This window comes from Aythya marila (assembly GCF_965140915.1).
Source record: "Aythya marila genome assembly, contig: HAP1_HAP1_SCAFFOLD_167, whole genome shotgun sequence".
Taxonomy (NCBI): domain Eukaryota; kingdom Metazoa; phylum Chordata; class Aves; order Anseriformes; family Anatidae; genus Aythya; species Aythya marila.
In genome coordinates this window covers 149,614-176,316 of record NW_028137335.1, presented here as the reverse complement: position 1 = coordinate 176,316, position 26,703 = coordinate 149,614, and the positions used below count along the sequence as shown (strand labels likewise).

Sequence of the window (26,703 nt, the reverse complement as noted above, 5' to 3'; positions counted from 1 at the left end):
CTGATTCCCCTCAGAGAATGTCTTCTACATTTTTATATTAAAAAGACTCCAGAGTTGTAATGGATTAAAATCCTACGGAAGGGAAAGAAATGGCATCAGCCACTAGTTCTGCAGAAGCGAAAAGTAATACTGATAGAGTTTAGATGGAAATTTTCACTTTGTGTGTTTAGTTTGGGGATTCTTTTTAAATCATTCATACCAGCGATTTAGTTCTTAAGGCTGTTTCTTTGAGATTAAGTGACAGGACTTCTGTTACTCTTTTCTTCTTGGAGTGCTTCTTGATAGTCTTACGTCAACCAGAACTTCTGTCTCTGTCGCAGATGTGAACAATGACCGTAGCTAAGAAGCCCAAATCTTCAAAGCCTAAAAAGCCCTCTTCAAGGCGGTCTGGCAAATCCAAGAAACCAAGTCCTAAAATACTGATGTCACGCACCGCCAACTGGGGCCGGATAGTGCCTGCAGAAGATTCAAGCCAAGTCTCTGTGGCCCAAGGACGTGGAGGTGCTATTTACTGTAGGTCATCTGAAAAATCTAAGGCTTTTGCCCCAAGAGATCTAAGTAAGTGTGCGTTCTATCCTGCCTCCATTGTCTTCAAAGCAAAAGTAGAAAATGCAGTTCTTACTTGTTGCACTGATAGAGAAGGGGACTACTGTGAAGAAAGACTTCAAAAGCGAATCCCCTAAGGCAACTGAAGTGACTGATGTTACAGAAATTAATTTTGATATATTTACAGTCAACAGAGAAATACGGGGAGCTTTTTGTAATGCACAGATTCCTCCATGTCTTTTCTGTTTTGCAGAGAAAAGTGTTTGATTGTTGCTATTCACAGCTTCCATTTTTCACAGGTTTTTTGAAGGATAACATTGCTCAGGAAAAAATCTGGTATCTGTAGGGGTACCGTCATTCCTAGTTCCTAGTTTTTACGTTTTTACCGTATAATTTCAAGTCTAAGTTTGTGGTTTAAGTTATAATAAGGAAAAAAACAGTAGTTGAGTTAATCAGGTTAAAGATTATAGATGGAGAGGAACTTGGCATTAGGTGCTACAAACAGAATGGCAGTTAGCCTTGCCTTAGAAAAATTAAAATGGTTGACTAAAGTTGTTTTTGTTTTTGTTTTTTTTTTCCCCAAAACATTGTGTTGACCAGCCAATTTGAATTTGGTGGTATTAAAGCTGTCTGCAATAAGTTTTTCTGGTTTGGATTGTAGCTAGCTCCTCTAGGTGCTCCTGCAGAATAGTATTTTTTTAAATACCTTTCTTCGAAACAAACAAACAAGATCTCTTTTTAAATTTAACTTTCTTGCAGTCGTTAATGATGGAATTGCTCCGCCACAGAGCATTCTTTTTCCACCTGAGAAGATTTGTATGGATTGGCGAGAAACACAAAGTGTTGGAGTTGGCCTGTACAATCTTGGCAACACATGTTTTCTTAATGCTACTCTACAGTGTTTGACCTACACACCCCCACTTGCCAATTACATGCTTTCTCTTGAGCACAGCCAGTCATGTGAGTACTTTCTAACAGTATTTTGAATCTGTTGGATAGCTCTGAAGGTGAAAGAACAGCAGTGATTCTGTGAGATAAGCTTATTTGCCTGATTTTACCTGTAGCAGCTGGCTTTGAGCACTGTATTAGCAGTGGGCTCCGAATAGCATATGGAGTGCAATTAATGCACCATGTTTTATTTATTTAGTTAGTTATTTGTTTGTTTGTTTGTTTGTTTGTTTATTAAAGGATTATTTATTGCTTCATGGGAATAATGAAGTGCATTGGACAGTAATGCATTTGGTAGTAATTTTAGAGAGTAATACATTTTGCAGCCTGTGGAGTTCACATTCCTGTCAGCCTTTACAACTGCGACTTTGCAGTAGTCTTTTAGATTTCTCATCACAACATGCATTTGAATACAGGCTTAGTGGATATTTTTCTTCTGTCAAGTTGTGTGAAATGAAATGTTACAAGACTGTTGGGACATTGGCATCTTGGGAGAATAGAATGTAGCAAGGAGAGTGGATATTGTATCTATAGTTTAAATTGTACTTAGATGTTTGTAGGTATGGATATTTCGCTGGACTGGGATGCTTTGCTCTTTCACTCTTCAGGTCGTGAACAAGATTTTTGCATGATGTGCACGATGGAGACTCACATTAACCAGGCCCTGCGTTGCACTGTTGATGCCATCGAGCCTACGCATGTTATCAGTAATCTCAGTCGTAAGTGGCTTCAGATGTGTTTCTTTTCGATAGCTTGTAATCTTCAAATAATTATTTGATGTGTCTAAGTGGTTTTAACACTCCAATGAAGAGAGATTTTAGAAATACAAGAATGATTTCATTTTTAAATGAGGTCAATACTATCATCTTCTTATTTAGGAATAGGACAACATTTCCGTTTTGGCAGTCAAGAAGACGCACACGAGTTCTTGCGCTATACTGTTGATGCTATGCAGGAAGCGTGCTTGAACGGAAGCACCGAGTAAGCATAAACAAGTTCACTTTCATACATTCTCTAGCACCTTCTAGTCCTTTATTTACTCTCAGAAATGATCTCTAGCACCTTTTAGTGCCTTATTTACTATCAGCAACGCAAGTCTACATCATCCTTGGTTTTCATCAAACTCTTTGAAGAGTTAATTCTGTGCCTTAAATCTTCTGAGGTCTGATTATAATTTATTTCCAGATTGGACAGATCTTCTCAAGCTACCACCATCATTCATCAAATATTTGGAGGATTTCTAAGATCGAGAGGTACTTGAAAAAATATTCCTGTCCTTAGAACTGATCTGTGTCTTTTGTCGGTAGTAAAGCAGTCTGTAGTTTGTCTAAAGTAGTATCTGTCAACAACTTGAATTTGGACAGTTAGTCTCCTTCACATAATGTTAAGCATTTATATTTTGTTTCCAGTGAAGTGCTTGAATTGCAAAGCAGTTTCGGATACGTATGAGGCATTTCTTGATATCACTTTGGATATAAAGGTAAGATGTTTTCTAAATATAATTCATGATGTTTAAGTACATGCATAACTTTCTAAATTAAACTTGTTTAACTTAAAAAACCAAACCACATATAATGTTAAAACGTAAGAGCTTGGTGGTGCTAAGGAAGTGGATTGGACTTTGTCCTTCCGTGGAACCCATGTAAATAGTCTCCACATTTGCATTGGGTTTAAGGGGAAAGAATTCTCTTTCTGCAAAAATTATAATGCTGTCATACTTCTTTGTTGTTCTACCTCAATATACATCTAATTGTTAGACTGATGAATTTGTCCCCAGTATTGATGACAAAGCACACTGTAGATGCTGTCTAGGCTACTGGAAAAGTATTTGTTCCAAAGTCAAATGCCTTCCAGGTGAGGTCAATGCTGAGCATGCTCTTTCTGCCTCCTTCTTCACAGTGCTCCTAGTAGATCGCTTGAGTATGTTAGTAAGATTCTCTTATAAACTACTAGTATGTCTCTGGAATTCTGAATTACGGTGACTTTGCGCTCTTCTTTCTCGCTGCTCTAGGCGGTTTCGTCTGTTAGCAGAGCTCTGGAACTCTTTGTGAAACCTGAAGAGCTGGATGGAGAGAATTGCTATAAATGTAGCGAGTAAGATTTTGACGAATTAGGTCTTAATCCTAGATGTCAGTTTTCTATGTTGCATGACTCTGTTGGACTACCTCTAAACTTTGGATCTACTTACAAGTTTTGTGGAAGTTTATAAAAGACTTGGATTTTTGTTTCCTTGGAGGGGGGAAGTCTTGTTCATAGGCATTCCCTATGGGTTTGCAATTCTCTGGCTTGTATTTTGCCATCAGAATTCAAAAAGAGCTACTTTTGTTCTTTCTATTTATTAGCTCTCGACAGTACTTTTCTTGATGTAAACTGCCCAGTTTCCGTTGTTCTCTGGGCTAGTGGCTAATTTTCACTGCTTACACCGTAGGTCCTACCTTGGAGCGGGCAATGTGTCAAACTGAACTATTTTGTTTCAAAGGATGGCAGATGGTTTCAGTGTCTTTCCAGACAAGCTCAGTACATGAAGACTTCCTACTGTTAAATGTCTCCCTCCTGTAGAATGACCATGTGCTTCTGTTGTATTTTTGATGTTGATAGTCGACCTATGTTGGAGATTATTTGCAATTTCTAGCCCTGGGGACCAAGGCTCTCTCGTTCCGCTTTCAGTATTTGTATTTCCCTTGAAAGCTGAAAGAATGTATCCAGGATTGGAGTTCAAATAGCCACTTTTGTAGACCAAGAAATGGTACCTTGCCATCCAACCTGGTCATACCCTTTTGTGAGAGATTCCTGTTCCCGCTATGCTCTGAGTTGTTGGGAAAATTGACCTTCTTCTGTGTATTAACAAACCTGACACGCAGTGCATGGGTTTATGAAAAGAAAAAAGACCAACCTATTATGCAAGTAAATATCATTCAAATAGCATAGGCATGCGTGAGACATTAAAAGGAGTTTGTTTTGGGGGCGAAAAAAGAAGATGCCTTCAAACACTTATCTCTGCTTGGTTTTAAGGTGTAAAAAGATGGTTCCTGCATCCAAGAGGTTTACCATACACCGTTCTTCCAAGGTTCTCACAATATCACTGAAAAGATTTGCAGATTTCACAGGTGGAAAGATCAACAAGGTATATTTACCACTGTAATGCAACTATATCATTGTGTAATGGGACATCCCCCAAAGCTGAAAGTTGTTAATATTTTCAGACAATAATTGTAGACTAACGACTATGGCTTATTCTTTCTCTTAATATCAATAAAGTTCCCGCTTGACAAGAAGCATATGCTTTCCTCTGAGAAGGCTGATTCATCAGGAAACAGTTCTCTGCAACTTCTAGTCTTAACCGTTGTTTATGGGAAGACTTATTTGTAGTGAATCAAGAAATATATTCGAGAAATATATTCTAGAAATCAATTCTAGTCTGTGTTTTTTGGAAGTGTTTTTCTCTGGCTAGTCCACGAAGTACTCTGGGATAATTTTTCTATCTTCTTGATGTCTCTTTAGGAGGTGAAATATCCGGAGTATTTGGACCTGAGAGCCTACATGTCGCAGTCAATGGGAGAACCACTGCTCTATGCCTTATACGCGGTGCTGGTACATCACGGTGTCAGCTGTCACTCAGGACACTATATATGCTATGTAAAGGTAGAAGTCAACAGCATTTCTAACAGGGTAAAGGTTGTGCTGGCAAACCAATTAAAGCATGACTAGCAGCTACTGTTTCTAGGGAAAAAGATTTCATTATATTTTTATTTGACATGTGTGTATTTTGTTCCTATCCGTGATTTCAATTGGAAAACGTGCAATTCACCTAAAGAAATCGTTGTCTTTATTTGCAGGCTGGTAATGGACTTTGGTATCAGATGAATGATGCTAAAGTAGTGCGTACTGACATTAAAAGAGTTCTTGGTCAGCAAGCTTACATACTTTTTTATATCAGGTAATAACAAATCTTAAATTGTGTTCAGAAGAGATTTCCTTTCCTGTTATTGATATTTTTCTGTTTTGCAAGTGTTTTTCTTGCTATCCCAGGAGAAGATTATTATTTGTCTAATTCAGTTCTGTCTAACCTGAAATTCTCTGTGTCGTTTATTATCTTTTGTTGCTTGGCCTTAAACTGCAGCACTTGTGTAAATTGCTATCTATGTGTTATCTGTAGCTGGCTACTTTAGAGAAGGAGAGAAATGAAGGTCATCTGTGGTGTAAGAATGAATTATTGCTCTGCAAGTGATAGTCATAGTAGGAAGACTGTTCTCTACTTTTCAGTCTGTAGTCTTGGCGAAGCCTTCTGTAGAGAAGGCTTCCATATCGTATGAGCTGTTCCTCTAAAATGATAGGATGGGATTTAATCCAAGAGTAGGCTGAAAGAAAAACTAAACTACGATCACTGCTCTTTTCTGAAGGCGCTATGATTTGACACTTGGAGAACGTGCGTTTTACTTGCCAGCACCATCTTATCCCTGTTCATTCCCTCCTGGTCAGCAGGGGGCTAATAGTAAGCAGGCTGGATTTCTGGGACCACGACTTCTTCCTCATATGATTAAGGTAATTCAGGGAAGCGGGAGGGCAGATAACGGCACCAAACTGCTAGTGGGTTTGGGGTTTGGTGTGGGGTTTTTTGTTTGGTTTTAAGCATCTTTTTAGGTGTTAAGACCATTTGTAGAAACACTCAGTAGGAGAGTTTTGTGTTTCAAAATGTTACATGCAGTGTTTGCGTTAATCCATCTTGCAATTTCTTCTTTTTAAATACAGAATTCAAGCCGTTTAAATGGAAATGGATCCATAAAAGAGGACACAAAGACCACTGGTGTCACCCTAAAAAGGCCATCTTCAGCACCACCAATGGCCTGTGTTCAAAACCAGGCAATTACCAGGCCTTCAATGACTGATACGTCAAGAAAACAGAAGATCACCATCAGTATTCACAATAAATTGCCTGCTCGTCAGACTGTGTCACAGCCTGACTGTCTTAGCAGTGCTGTGGAGGATGAAGATCTCTACCAGGCTGTTCCTTCATCCACAATTACAAATTCGGTAATGCAAATGAAGCAAATGCAAACAAACAAAAAAGTTTCTGATGAAATTTTTGTGGAGCCAACAGTGAATGAAAATCCTAAACTCAGCTCTGATAACACAGTCCCTTATGGTGCAGAATCTTCAGGAAAATCTGAGGAGGAGTCAAAGGGCTTATTTCAAAGGAATTTGAAATGCAATGCAATGTCCTCTAATGGAATTTTGGTTGGAAAGGTAGTCCGTACATTGCAGCATTCCAATTCTTCCTGTCAGAATGCTGACAAAGGAAGATCCCAGCATGAGCTGCCAAAAACAGATTCACTAAATGGTGCTATTAGGTTAGTTAATGAATCTAAAGAAAACGGACTGAAACTTGATGATTCCACTTGCCGAGTTGAACCTGTTAAACCTTCTGAGATGTTCTTTTCTAAAACAAATGGATCGCTTGAAACATAGATTTGCTCCATCGAGAATTTCTCACCTACGATGTATTCGGGAGTGTTTATTGTGTTCCTAATTCAGGTGAAATACTGAGAAAACACAGCACACATGTGATCGTAAGGCTTTGTGGTATTATCCCCTTAGAATTTGCAGACCTGAGCTTACATTAGAACTTGTCAACTTAAGCTCAGCTGAGATAAAAATTCCTAAGTTTCATAAAGTAGATTTTGGGGGGTGAGTTGGGGTTACCTTTGAAGTGTAGATAATGCATACAACTCACAGCGGTCTTGCTTACCATTTAATGGAGACATTCTGACAAGACTAGTCCTCAGTACTACTACAAATAGTATTTTTTTGTCTGCTGACTTGTGCGTTTTAATTGCAGATGCCTGGAGCTATGCCTTCAGTCAATCGAGAAGTCATCACGGAGTCCTTCAGAGCCAGCCAGCTGAACAGCTTGTCAGAGGAAATGAGGTAAAATGAGCACAGTCTGATTAAGACAAGACTTTATGGAAGTTCGTTACAGTTTTATCTGTCTACTAATAGCATTTAATGGAAGGATTTAAATTAGTACAATTCCATACTGTGTGTCCAGTGTCACGAACAGAACTAATGATCAGCACTGAGCATATCACTCTGATGCAGGTTGGTGCCTCAAGGAGAACTTGTGTTCCTTTATAGAATGTTTTTCCATTTTTCTCCACTGTCTGGAGAAACACTGGCTGTTCCCCGCTCGCCCCTATGCCTTTTTTCTCAGAGCAGCAGGTGGAAGGAGACAGATGCGTTTGCTTTTTTAGTGCAATGGCTTCAGAAGCAAGAGGGGAAAAAGCACTTTCTCTGGGAGCTGAAGAAGGTGTCCTAATCACAGGAGAGGTTTCTAAATGGCATATCTTTGCGAGCGTTCCTGTAGTCCGGAGGTTTTTGTTTGTTTGTTTGCCTTTGGAAGGTTTTACTCTTAATATTCACGTCCTTCAGCAGAAGTGAGAAATGGGTTTTTATTTTATGCAGTGTTGCGGAACCTCCGAAATCTCCTGGGAATGATGAATACCTCGCCCAGTACCAATGTGATGACCGTGGAGACAAGGAGAAAGCAAGAAGATCAAAAGAACGTGACCTCATTTCAAAAGAAAATGTTTTGTCCGGCAAAGAGTCTTGTGAGCCTGGTGAGAAATTGCGGCAAACTTCCTCTCTCGAGTCTGACACTGAATGTAGCTCTAACAATCTTTCTTCCTTAGCTATTGCAGATAGACGCCAAGATACAAAGGACAAGACTAAAACCACTGAGAAAGAGCATTACCGAAGCAAGAGGGAACATGCTCCTAGTGAAGAGAAGGAGAGTCAAAAAGCAGGTCCTTCCAGCAAGAGGAGGTGTTCTCAGAGCGTGGAATTTGTTGAGCAAAAGAGTCACAAGCAGGAGTACTGGGAGGGAAGCAGGTACAGATCTTTCCCTCGTGAAAGAAACAGCCCTGAGAATGGCAGAAGAGCAGTCAAATATTCAAAGTACAGATCTGGCAGCGGAGGAAGATCAGAACAAGGTAGCAATAGGTACAACCGATCCAAAGGGGAAAGAAGTTGGAGCAGAGAAAGATACTATCGAGACGAAGCACGGAGATGGGAAAGATGTGGCTATTACAAGGATTACTATTCACCTCATGCGACAGGAGACAGTAGAGAGAGAAAGTTCTCTCACGGCGATTCAGCCTTTGACAGATCGACTGCAACTTACTACAGCAGGTCACATAAGCATTATCATTACAAAAGCGGATGGCCTCACGGTTCCCTCTTGAGAGAGGAAGATGTACGTCGCTTTGGCACACCCCGAGCAGACTTGCATCGTTGCTCGGTACCTCAGCAACATTCCAGAAGACATTCTCGTGAAAGACATGCGCTTCCACCTGTGTCAGCTCATTTGGAGAACTGTCGCCAGAAAACTGAAACAGAAGGAAACAGAAAAAGAAAATATACCCGTGCAGAAGGTAGTGAAAGTGAAATAGAAAGGAAAGACAGAAAGATAGAAAAGGAGCTTGTAGGTGGTGAAAAAAATGCAAAAATATCACAAGTTCTGGAAGAAAAAGAAGTCTAAGGATAAAGATGGAGAGAAGGATTCCAAGTAAGCAAGGATTCCAGCATACTCCGCATTTTTTATCCTAATTCTTTTCTGGGTGCTTCTCATGTCTTCCTTTTTTTTTTTTTTTTTTTTTTTTTTTTTTTTTTTTTCCTGGTGGTTTCTAAGTTCTTTAGATAGCACCAGCTGGCTGGGGATCATGTTGTTAGGTTGATCAGTGAAGACAGGAAAGCTCTTGCTGAATTGTGTCAGAGCACTAGCTTTGGACCACATAGTTCGAATCACATCCGTACACCATTCCAGATTAGGTTAAAAGATTTTTTCTGCTTGCACGTATTCCAGAGCTAGCCGTTGTTAATGATCTGTGTACAAACCAGGACCTATGGTCCTTCAATCTGACGGCTTAAGTTTGCTGCATCTAAAGTAAGTTGCGTGTGCACAAAGCACCACAAAATAGCTGACATGCTGCAAATCATCACCTGTGGTAAAATAAATCAGGTTTCATATAGGCAACAAGTGCCACATCTTTTTTTCCCTTTTTAACTTGCATGTTTCTTTCAGACTTCATGATTTGTGTTTCTGTGCGCTCCGCTTTGACAATGCCAATCGCAAGCGTAAGAAAAAGAAGAAAAAGGAGAAGAAAAAGAAGAAAAAGGAGAAACACCAGGAAAGCAAAAGGCTCCTTGGAACACTTAGATCCTCGTTTCCAGAAGATAACGCGGGAGAAGAAGGAAGAATGCCATCCTCCAGATGGCTCTTCATGTCAGTAATGCAGAAGTGAGAGCAGTAAACAACCTTACAAGGAAGGGAAGACTTCCAGTGCAGGCGAAAGCAAGAAATACTGCTCCATCGCATCCAACGACTATACTAAAGGTAAGCGGCCGCAGCGTGTGTGAGGAATTCCTTTTATATTAATCTCGAGATTATTTCAAACAGTCTTGAAGTGCTTGATGACTTAACAGTCTGCAGATTTATTATCAAATCAAAAAAAAACCCCACTTGGTAGACTATTTTTTTCCCAGTTTTGAATGGCCACTAGGAAAGAAGGCCTGAAATAAAGAGGTTAAAGGCAAATGGTTTTGCATTCATGCAATCTGTCCCATTATCAAGAACAAAATTAGGGACTGAACGGAGGTCTTTCAAATTCCAGTGTTGCAAAAATGGACTTTTTACGATACTAATGTCAAAAGAATCCTGATTGTACTAGACTGGAAGTATCTCTTCTAGCTGAAAAATCAGGAAGAGCACAGAAGAAAATGCCTCTGCTCTACTGCTCTTCGGGCTTCAGTGAATTCTCTGGCCAGCAGATGGCGAACTCGTTCTCTCTAAACCAGTCCAAAGTAGAGGAAGAAAGTCAACGTCTTGCATGCATTACACAAGTGCGGGGCATGGGGATCCCTGGGCTATATACGTGAAAGAGATGTTCGTTGATAAATACAGCAGTACCCGCCCCACTTGGATACACTGCTTGCAAGGTAAGCAGGATAGGAGGGCTGTGCAAAGCAATTCTGTTAAATTGAGGAATTCAAGTATTTCGTCAAGCCTGAAGATACTAATTAGTTTCCTTTTGGGGAAGGTCAGTCTTTCAAAGCAAAGAAAAAATGTCTCTTAAGCAGGATTTTCTGAATGGTGGAATCTAATCTGAAAAAAGACCACTTCCACACGTTAATTATTTGCTGGTTTATTATTTTTAATTTTCTACTGTATTGAACCTCTTAAAGAAGCTAGGGACAGACTAGGAGCAACGGAGGACTTGTTAGAGTGCCTTTTAAACCGGAATCATGTTCCTTTGAATAAATGAACAAGGATAGCTAGTGACAATTTGTGATTTAAGGAAATTGCAGATACGTGAGAGAAAGAGCAGCATTAAAGCAGTTAAATTCCTGCATTCCTAAGTGCTCTCTCTAGCAAGTTAGTGAACGCTTCTGTTCTGTGGCTAGGATTTGGTCAGCTTTGATCACTAGTAAACCAAGGATGCCGTCCAGTCAAACCTTCATATGACTGTAACTTACCTAAGGTCAACCGTTTGCTATCAAAGCAGGTAGCTTGGTCCTACTATTCTGTACAGCTCACCAATTTTAGCATAGAATTCAAATGTAGTCCGTTTAATGGGAGGACTTTGGAAGCCGCCTTCTCCAGTCAGTTCAGATGTCGGCGAGGGGCTGGTGAGCCGCTGGGACGGAACCCCCGTTGCCCGGGTTCCCCAAGCAACCGCCCCACTCTCCAGCCACCATGGCAGGTCCAGCAGCCGGCTCCCGCTCCTCCCGGGGCTGCGGCCCTGCTGGCGAGCCCAGCGCCCCAGAGCTCAGCCCAGCGGCCTTTTTCCCACAGAGGGTTTCCCCAGACGGCTTCCGCGGCTTGCGCAGACGCAAAACTCCCCCTTCGTCGTCCCAGCCGTGCCGCCAACGGTGGCTGCCTGGCTGCTGCCCTCCCTCCCCGGAGCGACGGCGCTGCCCTTGCAGCCCCCGCAGGTACCCACCCTCCCCTCCGCGCTGCCCCAGGCCACCGTCTGGCACGTGGTGCCGGGGGTCCAGGGGCAGGTGCTGCAGCTCCCCGCCGGGGTGCAGCTGCCACCTGGGGGGCACCTCCCAGCCCAGGGGCACCACCTGCAGCTTGGGCAGCTCCCCGCCGGGGGGCAGCTCCCTGCTGTGGGGCAGCTCCCCGCCGTGGGGCACCAGCTGCAGCTGGTGCAGCTCCCCGCTGTGGGGCAAAACCTGCAGCTGGTGCAGCTCCCAACCATGGGGCACCAGCTGCAGCTGGTGCAGCTCCCCGCCGGGGGGCAGCTCCCCCACACCGCTCCTCCCTGTGCCCCCGTCCATCAGTGGGGACAGCCCATGGTGACGGGGACACTGGTACCCCACCATGCGCTGGGGCTGGGGCCCAGGGCCGTGCTCCATGGGGAGCTCCTGCACCCCGCAGGCACCTGCCTGTTGCAGGCCCCCGCCCAGCGCAACCCCCCGCCACCCCTCGTCCCGGGGCCTCCGCTGCGGGGGCAGGCGCTCCCCACGCCCCGCACCCTGAGCAGCAGCCGGGGGCAGCTGCCGGAGCCCTGCTTGCACGCCGTGGGGCTCAGCGAGGACCAGGGGCCCCCGCTGCCCGGCCCCACTGCCCCCAAGCCTGCCCAGGCTCCAAGGACCGCCAGCACCCAGACGGCGACGCCTGACGGTGAGTTTGGGGCTGGCACAGCCGGCCGCTGGGCGCCCCACACCCAGGGGCCATGGGAAAGCTGACATCGCCCGTCTTGGGGGATTTTCTTGCTTCGTCCTCAGCGGCGACAGCCCCGCAGGTGCCTGAGGAGCCCCCGCAGCTGCCCGAGCTGGGCCCTGATGCCTTTGCCGAGGCCTTTCCAGAGCTGGCAGGGGACAGCCAGCAGCTGCAGCACATGCAGGACGAGCTCCTGGCCGACCTGGACATCCCCATCCCCGGCATGGAGGAGCTGCTCAGCTGGCTCGATGCCGTGGAGCCCCAGGACGCCTTCCCCGATTTGCCCAGCAGTCCTGCCCTCAGCCGCTTCCTCTCGCAGCTGCCCGACCTCTGCGAGGACATCGAGGAGCCGAGCACGCAGGGACTGGAAGCCACAGGAGCCCTCGGTGAGGTCCCCTCAACCCCTGGGCTGCGCCCCGAGAAGCTTGAGGGTGGGCTGTCGCTGCAGTCCCCCGTCGTGCCAGCAGTGAGCCCCCCGCTCAGCCCTGCAGCCAGTCCCCTGCCCAGTGCGCTTAGGAGCCCCCTACCCAGTCCACCCCTGAGTCCCCCCAGGAGCCTCCCTGACACCCAGCTCCTCAGTGCCCTTAGTAGACCCCTGCCCCAACCCCCCCAGCGTTCCCTCAAGACCCGCCCCAACCCCAAGGTCCCCAGTGCCCTTAGTAAACCCCAGCCCAAATCCCCCCCGAGTTCTCCCAAGAAACGCCCCAACCCCAAGGGTCGCAGTGCCCTTAGTAGACCCCAGCCCAAATCCCCCCCGAGTTCTCCCAAGAAACGCCCCAACCCCAAGGTCCCCAGTGCCCTTAGTAGACCCCAGCCCAAATCCCCCCCGAGTTCCCCCAAGAAACGCCCCAACCCCAAGGGCCGCACTGACCATAGGAGACCCCTGCCCAAACGCCCCCTGGGTCCCCTCAAGAGCCCCCCGCCTGCCCCTGCGTCCACCGGCACCAAGCGGGGGGCCAAGCGCCCTGCGCCCAGCAGCACCCCCGGGACAGCGCAGAGCTGCCAGCACAGGAGGCCGACGACAGAGAACCCCCCCGGCAAGGAGAGGAAGACGCTGCTGGGCCAGGCTGGCCAAGGCCGCAAGAGACCGTGCCAGGGGAAGACGGGTGGCAGCAGCACGGTGGCTGGCAGCAGCAGGGAAGCAGGCAGCAGCGGGCAGCAGCTGGCGATCAACAGCACCACGGCACCCAGCAAGAGAGCGCGAAGCCCGGGGGCTGCAGGGGGGCAAGGAGCAGCGGCGCCACCTCCCCGCAGAGCGCGGCTGCTGCCGGAGACTCCGAGTGGGGAGCCCCGTGCCGTGCGGCCCCAGGACAGGCTCTGTCCCCAGGCCAGCGGGGCCAGGACGCTGCAGCGCCAGCAGCCGGGGACAAAGACCCCCAGCGAGACTTTGCAGCCGCTGGGGGCCAGGGCCAAGGCGCTGGGGCCAGCGTGCCAGCTGGCCTGTGTGCAGCCGCAGCCCACCTCCAGCAGCCCCAGCAGCATGCCCAGCGCCCCGCCGACAGTGCCAGGCTCCAGCTACCCGTGACCGACCTCGGGCTTCTCCTCGACGGCCCCCGCAGCACCCAGGCAGGCACAGAGACCTCTGCAGGCACCTGCTCCAGCTTCAGCCACGCTCCTCAGCCCTTGCCCCTCTCGCTTGCCCTCTCCCCTCTCTCGTGCTGGAGCTAGGGGATGGGCTTGCCACTCACAGGGATGGCAACAGCGCCAATGGCAAATGCGCGCGCGCCTCACCCAGGAAGGTGGCAATGGCAAGCTGGGGAGATGCTGGCAGCAGCTGGGCTGGGAAAGCTTGGCCATGGCAACTGCTGCTTGGGACACCAAAGGGCTGAGAGACAAGACTTGCTTCTTCTTTCGGGGCATTGCTCTTCTTTCCTGCCTTCTGGATTAAATTCCTCTCCTTAGGTGGTCACTCAGCAAGGCCTCTGCCTGCAGAGCACTTCTTCTTGCACTGGCATGCCAAGGGGATAAGAACTGGGAGGTTTTGGGGACAGCAAATGATCAGTGGGATGGGAAGTGATGATGGGGATAGCAATTCATTGGAATGGGACAAATGGGTTTTATTTGTATTAAATTTAAATTTTTAAATTTTCATTTAATTTATTGGTTTTCCTATTTATTTAATTAAATCCACTTTATTGACTGTGTTGTACGGTATGGCATTGTTTTATTATTATAAAATTATAAGTATTTAATAGCATTAAATATTTTTATATATTAATATCTTATAAACTGTAAGTATCATTATTTATTATTTTGTTGGTTTTTATTCCTTTTCTACCCTATTAAACTCTCTTTATCACAACGCACTGGTTTGGACTTTATTTTTCCTTCCGAGTCGTTCTGGATTCACTCCGGATGGGGGGACACTAGCGAACGCCTGTGTGCTTCAGATCCAAGGTCACCTTTGCCCTCATTCAAGATACATATTTGCATCTGTTGTTGTGAAACAAAATTAACAACAGGAACAATAAAGTTACCTACTTGCTAGCAGCAGCTCTACATTTGCTGGGGTCTGCTCTGTGCATTTTGAAGACCATTCCATGCTCTTCAGCCCCTTCAGGAGGAAATGTATGGTTCTAGGAAAATGCGTCTTGACCTGATGCAAAGCTGTGACGCAGCCTGCAGCTGCTGCAAGCCCTGGCATTTTACCTGCAGCCCCTCCAACAACTCTGATGTTCCCTGCATCGACTTCAACCACTGCGGCAGGACCTGAGGCCCCTCAAAGACTTGTCACACACCCTGCAGCCCCTCCAGCCCCTGGCATGTTCCCTGCAGCCCCTCCAAGCCTGGCACAGGCCCTACAGCTGGCTCCGGGGACGACCCCGTTGCTGTCTCAGGCACCAATACACACAAGGGGAAGGAATGCATGCAGAAGTCATCTCGTTTCGGAAGGGCAGAAAGTTCTCCCAAGAAGAGGAAGGAGCAAGAGGAAGGCGAGGCAGCCTACCCCAAGGTAGGGCCATCCCAGGGCACAGGAGGCTGTTGGAAAGGAGATTAGATAGAAAAGCAGCAGGAAGCAGGTGATCCCCATCCCTGGGCGAGCTGCGAGCCATGGGACAAGATTGCAGCTGTCCTCCAGGTGAGCACATTGTCAGCTGGCTGCTGCGCTGCTGGGATAGCAGCTGCGGGAGCCTGGCAGCAGAGGGCAGGGAAGCCAAGCAGCTGGGATCCTTCTCTGGGGAAGGGGGCGCTGAGAAAGCGCTTGCAAACGGGGCACAAGCCCTCAGCCTCTGGAGGCGGCGCCTGTGAGGCGTGAAGGAAAGGGATCCCTTCTGGGAAGATGCTGTGGGCTTGCTGAGGCTCGAAGAACAGACGGTGCTGGCTGCTACCAGCGTGCTGCAGCAGCGGCAAGACAGAGCCGTGGTGGTTTTCCTCAGCTGGGCAGCTGAGCTCCAGCACAAGCGCTCTCTCCCTGCCCCTCCTCCAACGCCAAGGGGAGAAAAGAGGCTGGCAAGGGCTCAAGGGCTGCCAGAAGGACAGGGAGATCACTCCACAAGGAGCGTCACGGGCAAAGCAGGCTCAGCACAGCCTGTTCCAGTCCAGCCCGGGGCCTGCTCCTGAGGGGGCTCTCCACAGGCCGCGGCCTCCTCCAGGCCACAGCCACCTGCTCCACCGGGGGCTCCTCCAGCCACAGGGGGGCTGCAGCGTGGAGATCTGCTCCACGGGGGACCCATGGGCTGCAGGGGGACAGCCTGCTCCACCAGGGGCACAGCCTGCTCCACCAGGGGCCTCTCCCTGCACAGGCCGCAGGGGAACTGCTGCTGGGAGCCTGGAGCACCTCCTGCCTCCTGCTGCACGGACCTTGGGGGCTGCACAGAGCTTTCTCACTCCTCCCTGAGCCACACGCTGCTGGGCAGCAGCTTTTGTTCCCTTTCTTAGATGGGCTCTCCCCCAGGCGCAAACATCATCCTTTTGCTCTGCGTTCTGGGCAGCAGCGGGTGGGTCGCTCCTGGAAGGAGCCTCCTGGAAGCGGCCCTGAGCTCCCATGGGGCAGCTGCTGCATTCTCCTCACAGAGGACACCCCTGCAGCCCCCCGCTCCCACAGCCTGGCCACGCAAACCCAAGCCAAGACACCGAGCGAGCCTCCCTGATTGCCAGCCAGCAGCTGGCTCAGCCTGGGACCCCAGGCCAGTGCCCACAAGACTCTCCTGGGCCTTGAAAAGCAAGCCTTGTGGGGACGGAGCACCCACAAAGAACAGACTCACACAACAGGACTCCTTGCCAACACCGCCTCACAGACACCTGGGCCTTGAGCAGGTAGCTCACCTTGAGCGAGCTCATTTCCTTCCCAGTAGCTGAAATGTGCCGTTTCTTGGGAGTCTGGGGGCTATAGCGTGCTGCTGAGAGGGATGTTGGAGCTCCTGCAGGGCAGTGCTTCCACTAAGGCAAGGCCTTTTCTGCATCTTCTACTGCCCTGCAAGCGAGGATGCTTGGGGCACACAAGAAGCTGGCAGGGGACACAGCTGCAGGGAATGCAGGGATTCCTAAAGTCATAGCCAAATACAAGAAAGACAGGAGGACGTGATCCTTTTGATATAAAGGAGCTGGGTTTTGGGTCAAAATCCATCCCTTTTTCTATCCCGCAGACCCCCAAGGGCGTAGGACAGCAGCACTGCAGGGCAGCAAGAGATGCTGTGCATTTCTCTCGTCCCCCTGAGACAGCCACTGGGTGACGATGGTGCCAAGTGTCTGGAAAGAGCCCTTGCTTTCTCAGGCCCAGGTGTCCAGCTGCACACCAAGGCCGTCCCTGGCTTCCAGGCGCGGTTGCCAGGCCCAAGGCCGAGCTCCCCTGCGAACCCCCAGCCCAGCAGACCTTGCTCCTGGCATTGTGGAGCAGCCATTTCACGGCAGCCTTTTCTCCTGGCAGTCAGCTTAGCGCCGAATGCTCTGTCACTGGGACGCCTGAGAGCCATGGGAGCTCAGCAGAGAGTCACTGTCAGCTTGGAGCTCACAAAGGTGGGTGGCCGCAAGTGCCCTGAGCGTCCAGCTCGCATTGAGGACTGGTGCTGGCACTCGAGGCGTGGAGGTCGGCATGGTGCAATGGGAGACGCCACTGTCCTGCTGGTGGGACAAGAGACACTGATGTGCTGCTGCTGCAGGAGGAGACTTGAAGGTGCTGCTGCTTAGAGGTGCTGAGGAGCGGGCAGCCTCCTTCGTGGTGGCTGAGCTGAGCATGCTCCTGTTCATTAGTACTCTCCCCTTCCTATGTTTTTCCTAAGGTGGAGAGAGAGAAACGCACAGATCTCTTTCTTTCCCGGTAAGAAATGGAAGAGCCTCGTATCTACATATTTGCCAGATTCATCCTAGCACCCTTGGGACTGGGGATCTGTGTTGATCTGTAATAAAGAGCAATCATCAGCACAGCAAATCCCCGTGACCTTGTGTCTATCAGCATCGTCCAAATCCCTCTCTAGAGCTGTAGGCTGGCCAAGCTGTGTGTTGGATGGTGAAGCTGGGAAACGCTTGGGATGGGGAAGGCTGAGTGGGCCGAGAAATCCTTGCTGGGATGGGAAGGTTTCCTTGGCGTGGAAAGGCATTGGGCTAGGAAATGAGAGAGGTGGGAAATGTTCCCGGGCTTTGAAAGCACTGGGAAGCAAAAGCATTGGGATGAGCAATCGCTCCTGGGATGGGAAAACATTGGGATGGGAAGTCTTGAAAGGGGTGGGTAACATTCGCTGAGGAAGGAAATACTTGGAAAAGTCATCCAAGAGAGGGAAATTCTTTGGGACGAGATCTCTTTGGATGAAGAAACGCTTCGTGTTGATGGGAAATCTTTTGTCTGGGAATCTGTTCTCATGTGAACTTGTCAGGATGGGAAATGACCATGAGGATGAAAGCTGGTCCTGGCATGGGAAATGCCAGGGAAAAGAGGCGGTGTGGAAGCGTGGTGGGCATGGCAAGTGCTGCGTGGGAGGGCAAGCCTGCTGGGGATGGCCAAGTCTTGCGCTGGGCAGCCTGCTTGGGTCCAAAGCCTGCAGTCCTCCCCAAGATGTCGGCGAGGGGCTGGTGAGCCGTTGGGACGGAACCCCCGTTGCCCGGGTTCCCCAAGCAACCGCCCCACTCTCCAGCCACCATGGCAGGTCCAGCAGCCGGCTCCCGCTCCTCCCGGGGCTGCGGCCCTGCTGGCGAGCCCAGCGCCCCAGAGCTCAGCCCAGCGGCCTTTTTCCCACAGAGGGTTTCCCCAGACGGCTTCCGCGGCTTGCGCAGACGCAAAACTCCCCCTTCGTCGTCCCAGCCGTGCCGCCAACGGTGGCTGCCTGGCTGCTGCCCTCCCTCCCCGGAGCGACGGCGCTGCCCTTGCAGCCCCCGCAGGTACCCACCCTCCCCTCCGCGCTGCCCCAGGCCACCGTCTGGCACGTGGTGCCGGGGGTCCAGGGGCAGGTGCTGCAGCTCCCCGCCGGGGTGCAGCTGCCACCTGGGGGGCACCTCCCAGCCCAGGGGCACCACCTGCAGCTTGGGCAGCTCCCCGCCGGGGGGCAGCTCCCTGCTGTGGGGCAGCTCCCCCACACCGCTCCTCCCTGTGCCCCCAGTGTCTCCCAGTGGGGACAGCCCCTGCTGACGGAGACGCTGGAGCCCCAGGATCCCCTCTGCTTGGGGCCCAGGGCCGTGCTCCAAGGGGAGCTCCTGCACCCCGCAGGCACCTGCCTGCTGCAGGCTCCTGCCCACCCCGGCCCCCCCCCACTCCTCGTGCCGGGGCCTCCGCTGTGGGCGCAGGCGCTCCCCGCGCCCCGCACCCTGAGCAGCAGCCGGGGGCAGCTGCCGGAGCCCTGCTTGCACGCCGTGGGGCTCAGCGAGGACCAGGGGCCCCCGCTGCTTGGCCCCACTGCCCCCGAGTCTGCCCAGGCTCCAAGGACCGCCAGCACCCAGACGGCGACGCCCGACGGTGAGTTTGGGGCTGGCCCAGCCGGCCGCTGGGCGCCCCACACCCAGGAGCCATGGCAAAGCTGGCATCGGGGGATGCCTGGGGGATTGCATTGGCTTGCTTTTTCCTCAGCGGCGACACTTGCAGAGGTGCCTGAGAAGCCCCTGGAGCTGCTGGAGCTGGGACCCGATGCCTTCACTGAGGCCTTTCCCCAGCTGGCAGGGGACAGCCAGCAGCTGCAGCACGTGCAGGACCAGCTCCCGGCCGATCTGGACAGCTCCGGCTTGGAGGCGCAGCTCAGCTGCCTGGATGCCGTGGAGCCCCAGGACGCCTTCCCCGATTTGCCCAGCAGTCCTGCCCTCAGCCGCTTCCTCTCGCAGCTGCCCGACCTCTGCGAGGACATCGAGGAGCCGAGCACACAGGGACTGGCAGCCACCAGAGCGCTGGGTGAGGTCCCCTCAACCCCTGGGCTGCGCCCCGACAAGGTGCAGGCTGGGCGGGCGCTGCAGCCCCCTGCAGCTGCTGTGCCGCCACTCAGCTCCCCCCTCAAGCCTGCAGCCCGGCCCCAGCTCAGGAGAGCCCTGCCCAAAAGGCCCCCCCAGCAGGAATTCATCCCTGCCCGCAGGAGAACCCTGCCCCAGCCTCCCTCGGCTCCTGTCCAGAGCCCCCCTGACCCTGACTTCCTCACTGCCCTCAGGAGAGCCCTGCCCAAGCCTCACCTGAGTCCCCTCCAGAGCCCCCCCGACCCTGCCCGCAGGAGACCCCTGCCCAAGCCTCTCCCCAAAAGGCCCCCCGAGCAGGAATTCATCCCTGCCCGCAAGAGAACCCTGCCCCAGCCTCCCTTGGCTCCCCTCAAGAGGCCTCAACTTCTCCCAGCCCTGAGGAGAGCCCTGCCCAGTCCCCCTCGCAGTCCCCTCCAGAGCCCCCCGCCTGCCCCTGCGCCCACCGGCACCAAGTGGGGGGCCAAGCGCCCCGCGCCCACCAGCACCCCCAGCACAGCGCAGAGCTCCCAGCACAGGAGGCCCACGACGGACAAGACCCCCGGCAAGGAGAAGACGCTGCTGCTGGGCCAGGCTGGCCAAGGCCCCAAGACGCTGCGCCAGGGCAAGACGGCTGGCCACAGCGCGCTGCCTGGCAGCAGCAGCCAAGCGGGCAGCGGCAGGCAGCAGCCAGCGAGCGACAGCACCAGGGCGCCCAGCAAGAGAGCGCGAAGCCCGGGGGCTGCTGGGGGGCAAGAAGCAGCGGCGCCGCCTCTCTGCAGAGCGCGGCTGCTGCCGGAGCCCCTCCCCATGAAGCCCCGTGCCCATGCCCGTGCCCGTGCCCGTGCCCGTGCCGTGCGGCCCCAGGACAGGCTCCGGCCCCAAGCCAGCGGGGCCAAGACGCTGCAGCGCCAGCAGCCGGGGACAAAGACCCCCAGCGAGACTTTGCAGCCGCTGGGGGCCAGGGCCAAGGCGCTGGGGCCAGTGCGCCAGCCGCCCTGTGTGCAGCCGCAGCCCACCTCCAGCGGCATGCCCAGGGCCCGGCCGACGCTGCCAGGCTCCAGCGCTGTGCCCGCTGCCCCCCGGCCCCCAGCTGGCCACAAGGCCCAGGCGCTGCTGGCACCACCAGGCAGCACAGGAGCACAGAGAGCTCCCCCAGAGCAGGCGCCCAGAGTGTGGGGCCTGCCAGCCGCAGGGGGCCAAGCGCAGCGTCCGGCTCTGCCCACGCAGCCGCGCACGCTGCAGCGTCCGGCGCAGCCCCGCGTGGACTACGTGCCCTGCGTGGGGCCCTGGGCGGGCCGCGACGCAGCGCCCACGCCGCTGGAGGAGCAGGAGGAGTCGGTGCCCATCACGCCGCAGCAGCGTCCCGAGCGGGAGCGCCTGAAGAAGCTGGCCCAGGAGGAGCGGCAGCGGGCGGCCCACCAGACCAAGATCGGCCCCGTGCAATTCTTCGTGCAGCGGCAGAAGGACCACGCCATAGCCTACTATTACAGCCACCCGTGACCGACCTCGGGCTTCTCCTCGACGGCCCCCGCAGCACCCAGGCAGGCACAGAGACCTCTGCAGGCACCTGCTCCAGCTTCAGCCACGCTCCTCAGCCCTTGCCCCTCTCGCTTGCCCTCTCCCCTCTCTCGTGCTGGAGCTAGGGGATGGGCTTGCCACTCACAGGGATGGCAACAGCGCCAATGGCAAATGCGCGCGCGCCTCACCCAGGAAGGTGGCAATGGCAAGCTGGGGAGATGCTGGCAGCAGCTGGGCTGGGAAAGCTTGGCCATGGCAACTGCTGCTTGGGACACCAAAGGGCTGAGAGACAAGACTTGCTTCTTCTTTCGGGGCATTGCTCTTCTTTCCTGCCTTCTGGATTAAATTCCTCTCCTTAGGTGGTCACTCAGCAAGGCCTCTGCCTGCAGAGCACTTCTTCTTGCACTGGCATGCCAAGGGGATAAGAACTGGGAGGTCTTTGGGATAGCAAATGATCAGTGGGATGGGAAGTGATGATGGGGATAGCAATTCATTGGAATGGGACAAATGGGTTTTATTTGTATTAAATTTAAATTTTAAAATTTTCATTTAATTTATTGGTTTTCTTATTTATTTAATTAAATCCACTTTATTGACTGTGTTGTACAGTACGGCATTGTTTTATTATTATAAAATTATAAGTATTTAATAGCATTAAATATTTTTATATATTAATATCTTATAAACTGTAAGTATCATTATTTATTATTTTGTTGGTTTTTATTCCTTTTCTACCCTATTAAACTCTCTTTATCACAACGCACTGGTTTGGATTTTATTTTTCCTTCCGAGTCGTTCTGGATTCACTCCGGATGGGGGGACACTAGCGAACGCCTGTGTGCTTCAGATCCAAGGTCACCTTTGCCCTCATTCAAGATACATATTTGCATCTGTTGTTGTGAAACAAAATTAACAACAGGAACAATAAAGTTACCTACTTGCTAGCAGCAGCTCTACATTTGCTGGGGTCTGCTCTGTGCATTTTGAAGACCATTCCATGCTCTTCAGCCCCTTCAGGAGGAAATGTATGGTTCTAGGAAAATGCGTCTTGACCTGATGCAAAGCTGTGACGCAGCCTGCATGCAAGCCCTGGCATTTTACCTGCAGCCCCTCCAACAACTCTGATGTTCCCTGCATCGACTTCAACCACTGCGGCAGGACCTGAGGCCCCTCAAAGCCTTGTCACACACCCTGCGGCCCCTCGAGCCCCTGGCATGTTCCCTGCAGCCCCTCCAGCCCCTGGCATGTTCCCTGCAGCCCCTCCAAGCCTGGCACAGGCCCTACAGCTGGCTCCGGGGACGACCCCGTTGCTGTCTCAGGCACCAATACACACAAGGGGAAGGAATGCATGCAGAAGTCATCTCGTTTCGGAAGGGCAGAAAGTCCTCCCAAGAAGAGGAAGGAGCAAGAGGAAGGCGAGGCAGCCTACCCCAAGGTAGGGCCATCCCAGGGCACAGGAGGCTGTTGGAAAGGAGATTAGATAGAAAAGCAGCAGGAAGCAGGTGATCCCCATCCCTGGGCGAGCTGCGAGCCATGGGACAAGATTGCAGCTGTCCTCCAGGAGAGCACATTGTCAGCTGGCTGCTGCGCTGCTGGGATAGCAGCTGCGGGAGCCTGGCAGCAGAGGGCAGGGAAGCCAAGCAGCTGGGATCCTTCTCTGGGGAAGGGGGCACTGAGAAAGCGCTTGAAAACAGGGCACAAGCCCTCAGCCTCTGGAGGCGTGAAGGAAAGGGATCCCTTCTGGGAAGATGCTGTGGGCTTGCTGAGGCTCGAAGAACAGACGGTGCTGGCTGCTACCAGCGTGCTGCAGCAGCGGCAAGACAGAGCCATGGTGGTTTTCCTCAGCTGGGCAGCTGAGCTCCAGCACAAGCGCTCTCTCCCTGCCCCTCCTCCAACGCCAAGGGGAGAAAAGAGGCTGGCAAGGGCTCAAGGGCTGCCAGAAGGACAGGGAGATCACTCCACAAGGAGCGTCACGGGCAAAGCAGGCTCAGCACAGCCTGTTCCAGTCCAGCCCGGGGCCTGCTCCTGCGGGGGCTCTCCACAGGCCGCGGCCTCCTCCAGGCCACAGCCACCTGCTCCACCGGGGGCTCCTCCAGCCACAGGGGGGCTGCAGCGTGGAGATCTGCTCCACGGGGGACCCATGGGCTGCAGGGGGACAGCCTGCTCCACCAGGGGCCTCTCCCTGCACAGGCCGCAGGGGAACTGCTGCTGGGAGCCTGGAGCACCTCCTGCCTCCTGCTGCACGGACCTTGGGGGCTGCACAGAGCTTTCTCACTCCTCCCTGAGCCACACGCTGCTGGGCAGCAGCTTTTGTTCCCTTTCTTAGATGGGCTCTCCCCCAGGCGCAAACATCATCCTTTTGCTCTGCGTTCTGGGCAGCAGCGGGTGGGTCCCTCCTGGAAGGAGCCTCCTGGCAGCGGCCCTGAGCTCCCATGGGGCAGCTGCTGCATTCTCCTCACAGAGGACACCCCTGCAGCCCCCCGCTCCCACAGCCTGGCCATGCAAACCCAAGCCAAGACACCGAGCGAGCCTCCCTGATTGCCAGCCAGCAGCTGGCTCAGCCTGAGACCCCAGGCCAGTGCCCACAAGACTCTCCAGGGCCCTGAAAAGCAAGCCTTGTGGGGACGGAGCACCCACAAAGAACAGACTCACACAACAGGACTCCTTGCCAACACCGCCTCACAGACACCTGGGCCTTGAGCGGGTAGCTCACCTTGAGCGAGCTCATTTCCTTCCCAGTAGCTGAAATGTGCCGTTTCTTGGGAGTCTGGGGGCTACAGCGTGCTGCTGAGAGGGATGTTGGAGCTCCTGCAGGGCAGTGCTTCCACTAAGGCAAGGCCTTTTCTGCATCTTCTACTGCCCTGCAAGCGAGGATGCTTGGGGCACACAAGAAGCTGGCAGGGGACACAGCTGCAGGGATTGCAGGGATTCCTAAAGTCATAGCCAAATACAAGAAAGACAGGAGGACGTGATGCTTCCGAGAGAAAGGAGCTCGCTTTGGGGTCAAAATCCATCCCTTTTTCAGGAAAGCAAGAGATGCTGTGCATTTCTCTCGTCCCCCTGAGACAGCCACTGGGTGACGATGGTGCCAAGTGTCTGGAAAGAGACCTTGCTTTCTCAGGCCCAGGTGTCCAGCTGCACACCAAGGCCGTCCCTGGCTTCCAGGCGCAGTTGCCAGGCCCAAGGCTGAGCTCCCCTGCGAACCCCCAGCCCAGCAGACCTTGCTCCTGGCATTGTGGAGCAGCCATTTCACGGCAGCCTTTTCTCCTGGCAGTCAGCTTAGCGCCGAAAGCTGTCACCGGGACGCCTGAGAGCTGTGGCAGCTCAGCAGAGAGTCACTGTCAGCCTTGGAGCTCACAAAGGTGGGTGGCCACAAATGCCCTGAGTGTCCAGCTAGCATTGAGGACTGCTGTGGCACTCAAATTGTCACCTGTTTGCTGCGATGCTGGGATACCTGCTCTGGTAGCCTGGCATCAGAGGCCAGGGAAGCCAAGCAGCTGGGATCCTTCTCTGAGGCAGGGGACACTGAGAGTGGAAATGGAAATGGGGCACAAGCCCTCCGCCTCTCAAAGGAACCCCTCAGATGTTTAGGTATAGTAAACTTATGTATATCTGTGTGACTCTAGACCACAACATGTTAGTGTTCTGGTTTGTCCACTGCTTTGTTGTGGGGGCTTTGAGTTGGCCTCTACTCTTTAGGTGAATGCTGACTTCATATCTATGGTGCACTTTATTCTTAAAATGGGAAGTTTCTACCAATTTCCTGTCCAAAGTTCCTCATAAGCCAACTGCAATCATCATTTCAGATGTATCTCCCAACTTACACATTTCCTAATTCTCCTTGATATTTACTCAAGAAATGCATTTTCACAGAGACGTCATATTTTTCTCTCAACTGGCATCTGGCTGAGCAGAATGATGTCCTTTAATTCCCTTCCACACAATAGGCAACTTGTTCCTTCTGTCTTCTGAACACTTCCTCCTAAGTTCAATGTGAATACAAGTGGCAGAATTTTGCCTCATGTCTTAAATGTGTGGCAGGGCTGCCCTGTCAGGTGTATTTATACTGGAGAAAAAAAAAAAAAAAAAAGAATAGCCATACACACCATATAACCACTTAACTTTTTCAGTTCTTCTGTTAACAGTGCATGAACATGGGGTTTTGTTGTTTTATTGTTTGTTTTAAACTCCTGACTGCCATATAGCAAACATGACAAAAAAAAAAAAAAAAAAAAGAAAAAAAAAAAAAACCACCCTTGGTTGAGAATCTCTTAGCATGGCTCTGCTTTGTATTATCAAATGTCACTTCACCTGAACCATTTCAATCACAAGGGATATCCTTCTGTCAGGCTCGGTAGTACTTCCCAACTTTATGTCACCTGGAAATCTCAAAGCTCATATGTAATTTTTAGTCTTCGGCCACCATGTCCATACTGAACATACCTAAATTTGAAGTCATCTCTGCTCTGAATAGGAGGTTGGGTTTTCAGAGGTCCCTTCCAGCCTACATTTCTCCATGAGTCTTTGCCTCCTTAGCAGCTGCAGTTTCAGAACTGCCTCTGAGAATCACTACAGGGAACCTCTCCTTTGCTGGTAATTCCCTCTTCGAACAGTGTGAACAATTGCAAACTCCCTTGATTCACTTGCAGCCCCAAAGCCCAAATCCATAGATAATGTATCAGAAGCTCACAGAAAGTGAAATAGATGTAGTTCATCCCCTGTGTAGGGGAGCACTGGTCCTACAAAGGCAAGCTACTAAATTCTCTGGAAACAAATTAGCTTTAATAAATTATCTTGTAAATTCCACATTACCCGCTACTTTCCTAGTCTTATCTCTTCTTGCTACAAAACTTTGCTCAGCGTTGATGTCAAACTAACAGGCCTGCACTTGTCTGGATCACTCTTTACATTCTCCTGGACAGAAGTATATTTGTTACTCTCCCATTCTGGGGACTATCCCTGATTTGCACAGTTGTGATGTATTTTTCCTACATGACTTGTTGTTCTGTGTGCCAATGCTGTTAATAGGCTAGGTAGATATCAGCTTGTCATTTTTCACTTGAATCACTGTAGATTTTTATTTCACCTCAGATGATGTTGTGCCTAGTGCCCTACCCTCATTTGCAATGGGAATCCTGTCACTGCCCTTAATATCACATTGTTGTTGCTGTTAGATGCAGGAAATAAGATTTGCAGCATTTGAGACATCATTAACTTTTGATCTATTTTTGCCTCGAGTATGCAACTGTCCTAATTTGTTCTCTTTGTTCCCCCTGGTTTCTGTGGCTTAAGTATCATTTACTATTATTGTTTAATTTCCTATGTGAAGGAGGTTTTGGGTCATTCGTACTTTATTTTTGCAATTTTTAACCTCTGAAATGTACCTTTTCTCATTGCTTTTTTCCCATCTGAATTTTGAATTTTAACTCTGCCTTCTCTGCACTCCAGTCCCAGAGATGCTTAGTCAGACTCAATGATTCATTTCCTTAGATTTCAAAGTTTGCATTTGTAAGCCTCAAAACCTTCGTTCTAAGCCTGGTGTTGTCTGTCTTGAAATGTAAAATGAGAAAAGTCAGCTCATGATCAGACTTTATTCAAATCTTACTACATTTAAACCCGTACAGGAG

At 51.2% G+C, this 26,703-nt stretch overlaps 1 protein-coding gene across 1 annotated transcript; it reads left to right on the top strand.

The window, feature by feature from the left end:
• Nucleotides 1-329: 329 nt before the first annotated feature.
• On the top strand, nucleotides 330-6,960 carry LOC309890886 (ubiquitin carboxyl-terminal hydrolase 42-like; the record flags this gene model as incomplete). Its single annotated transcript, XM_082785281.1, has 12 exons — nucleotides 330-558; nucleotides 1,306-1,506; nucleotides 2,103-2,213; nucleotides 2,373-2,475; nucleotides 2,680-2,747; nucleotides 2,904-2,974; nucleotides 3,506-3,588; nucleotides 4,507-4,618; nucleotides 4,996-5,136; nucleotides 5,331-5,431; nucleotides 5,895-6,036; nucleotides 6,244-6,960. 12 exons carry the CDS (start codon nucleotides 330-332, stop codon nucleotides 6,958-6,960), a joined length of 2,079 nt encoding a protein of 692 aa, XP_082641407.1.
• Between the last annotated feature and the right edge of the window lie 19,743 nt (nucleotides 6,961-26,703).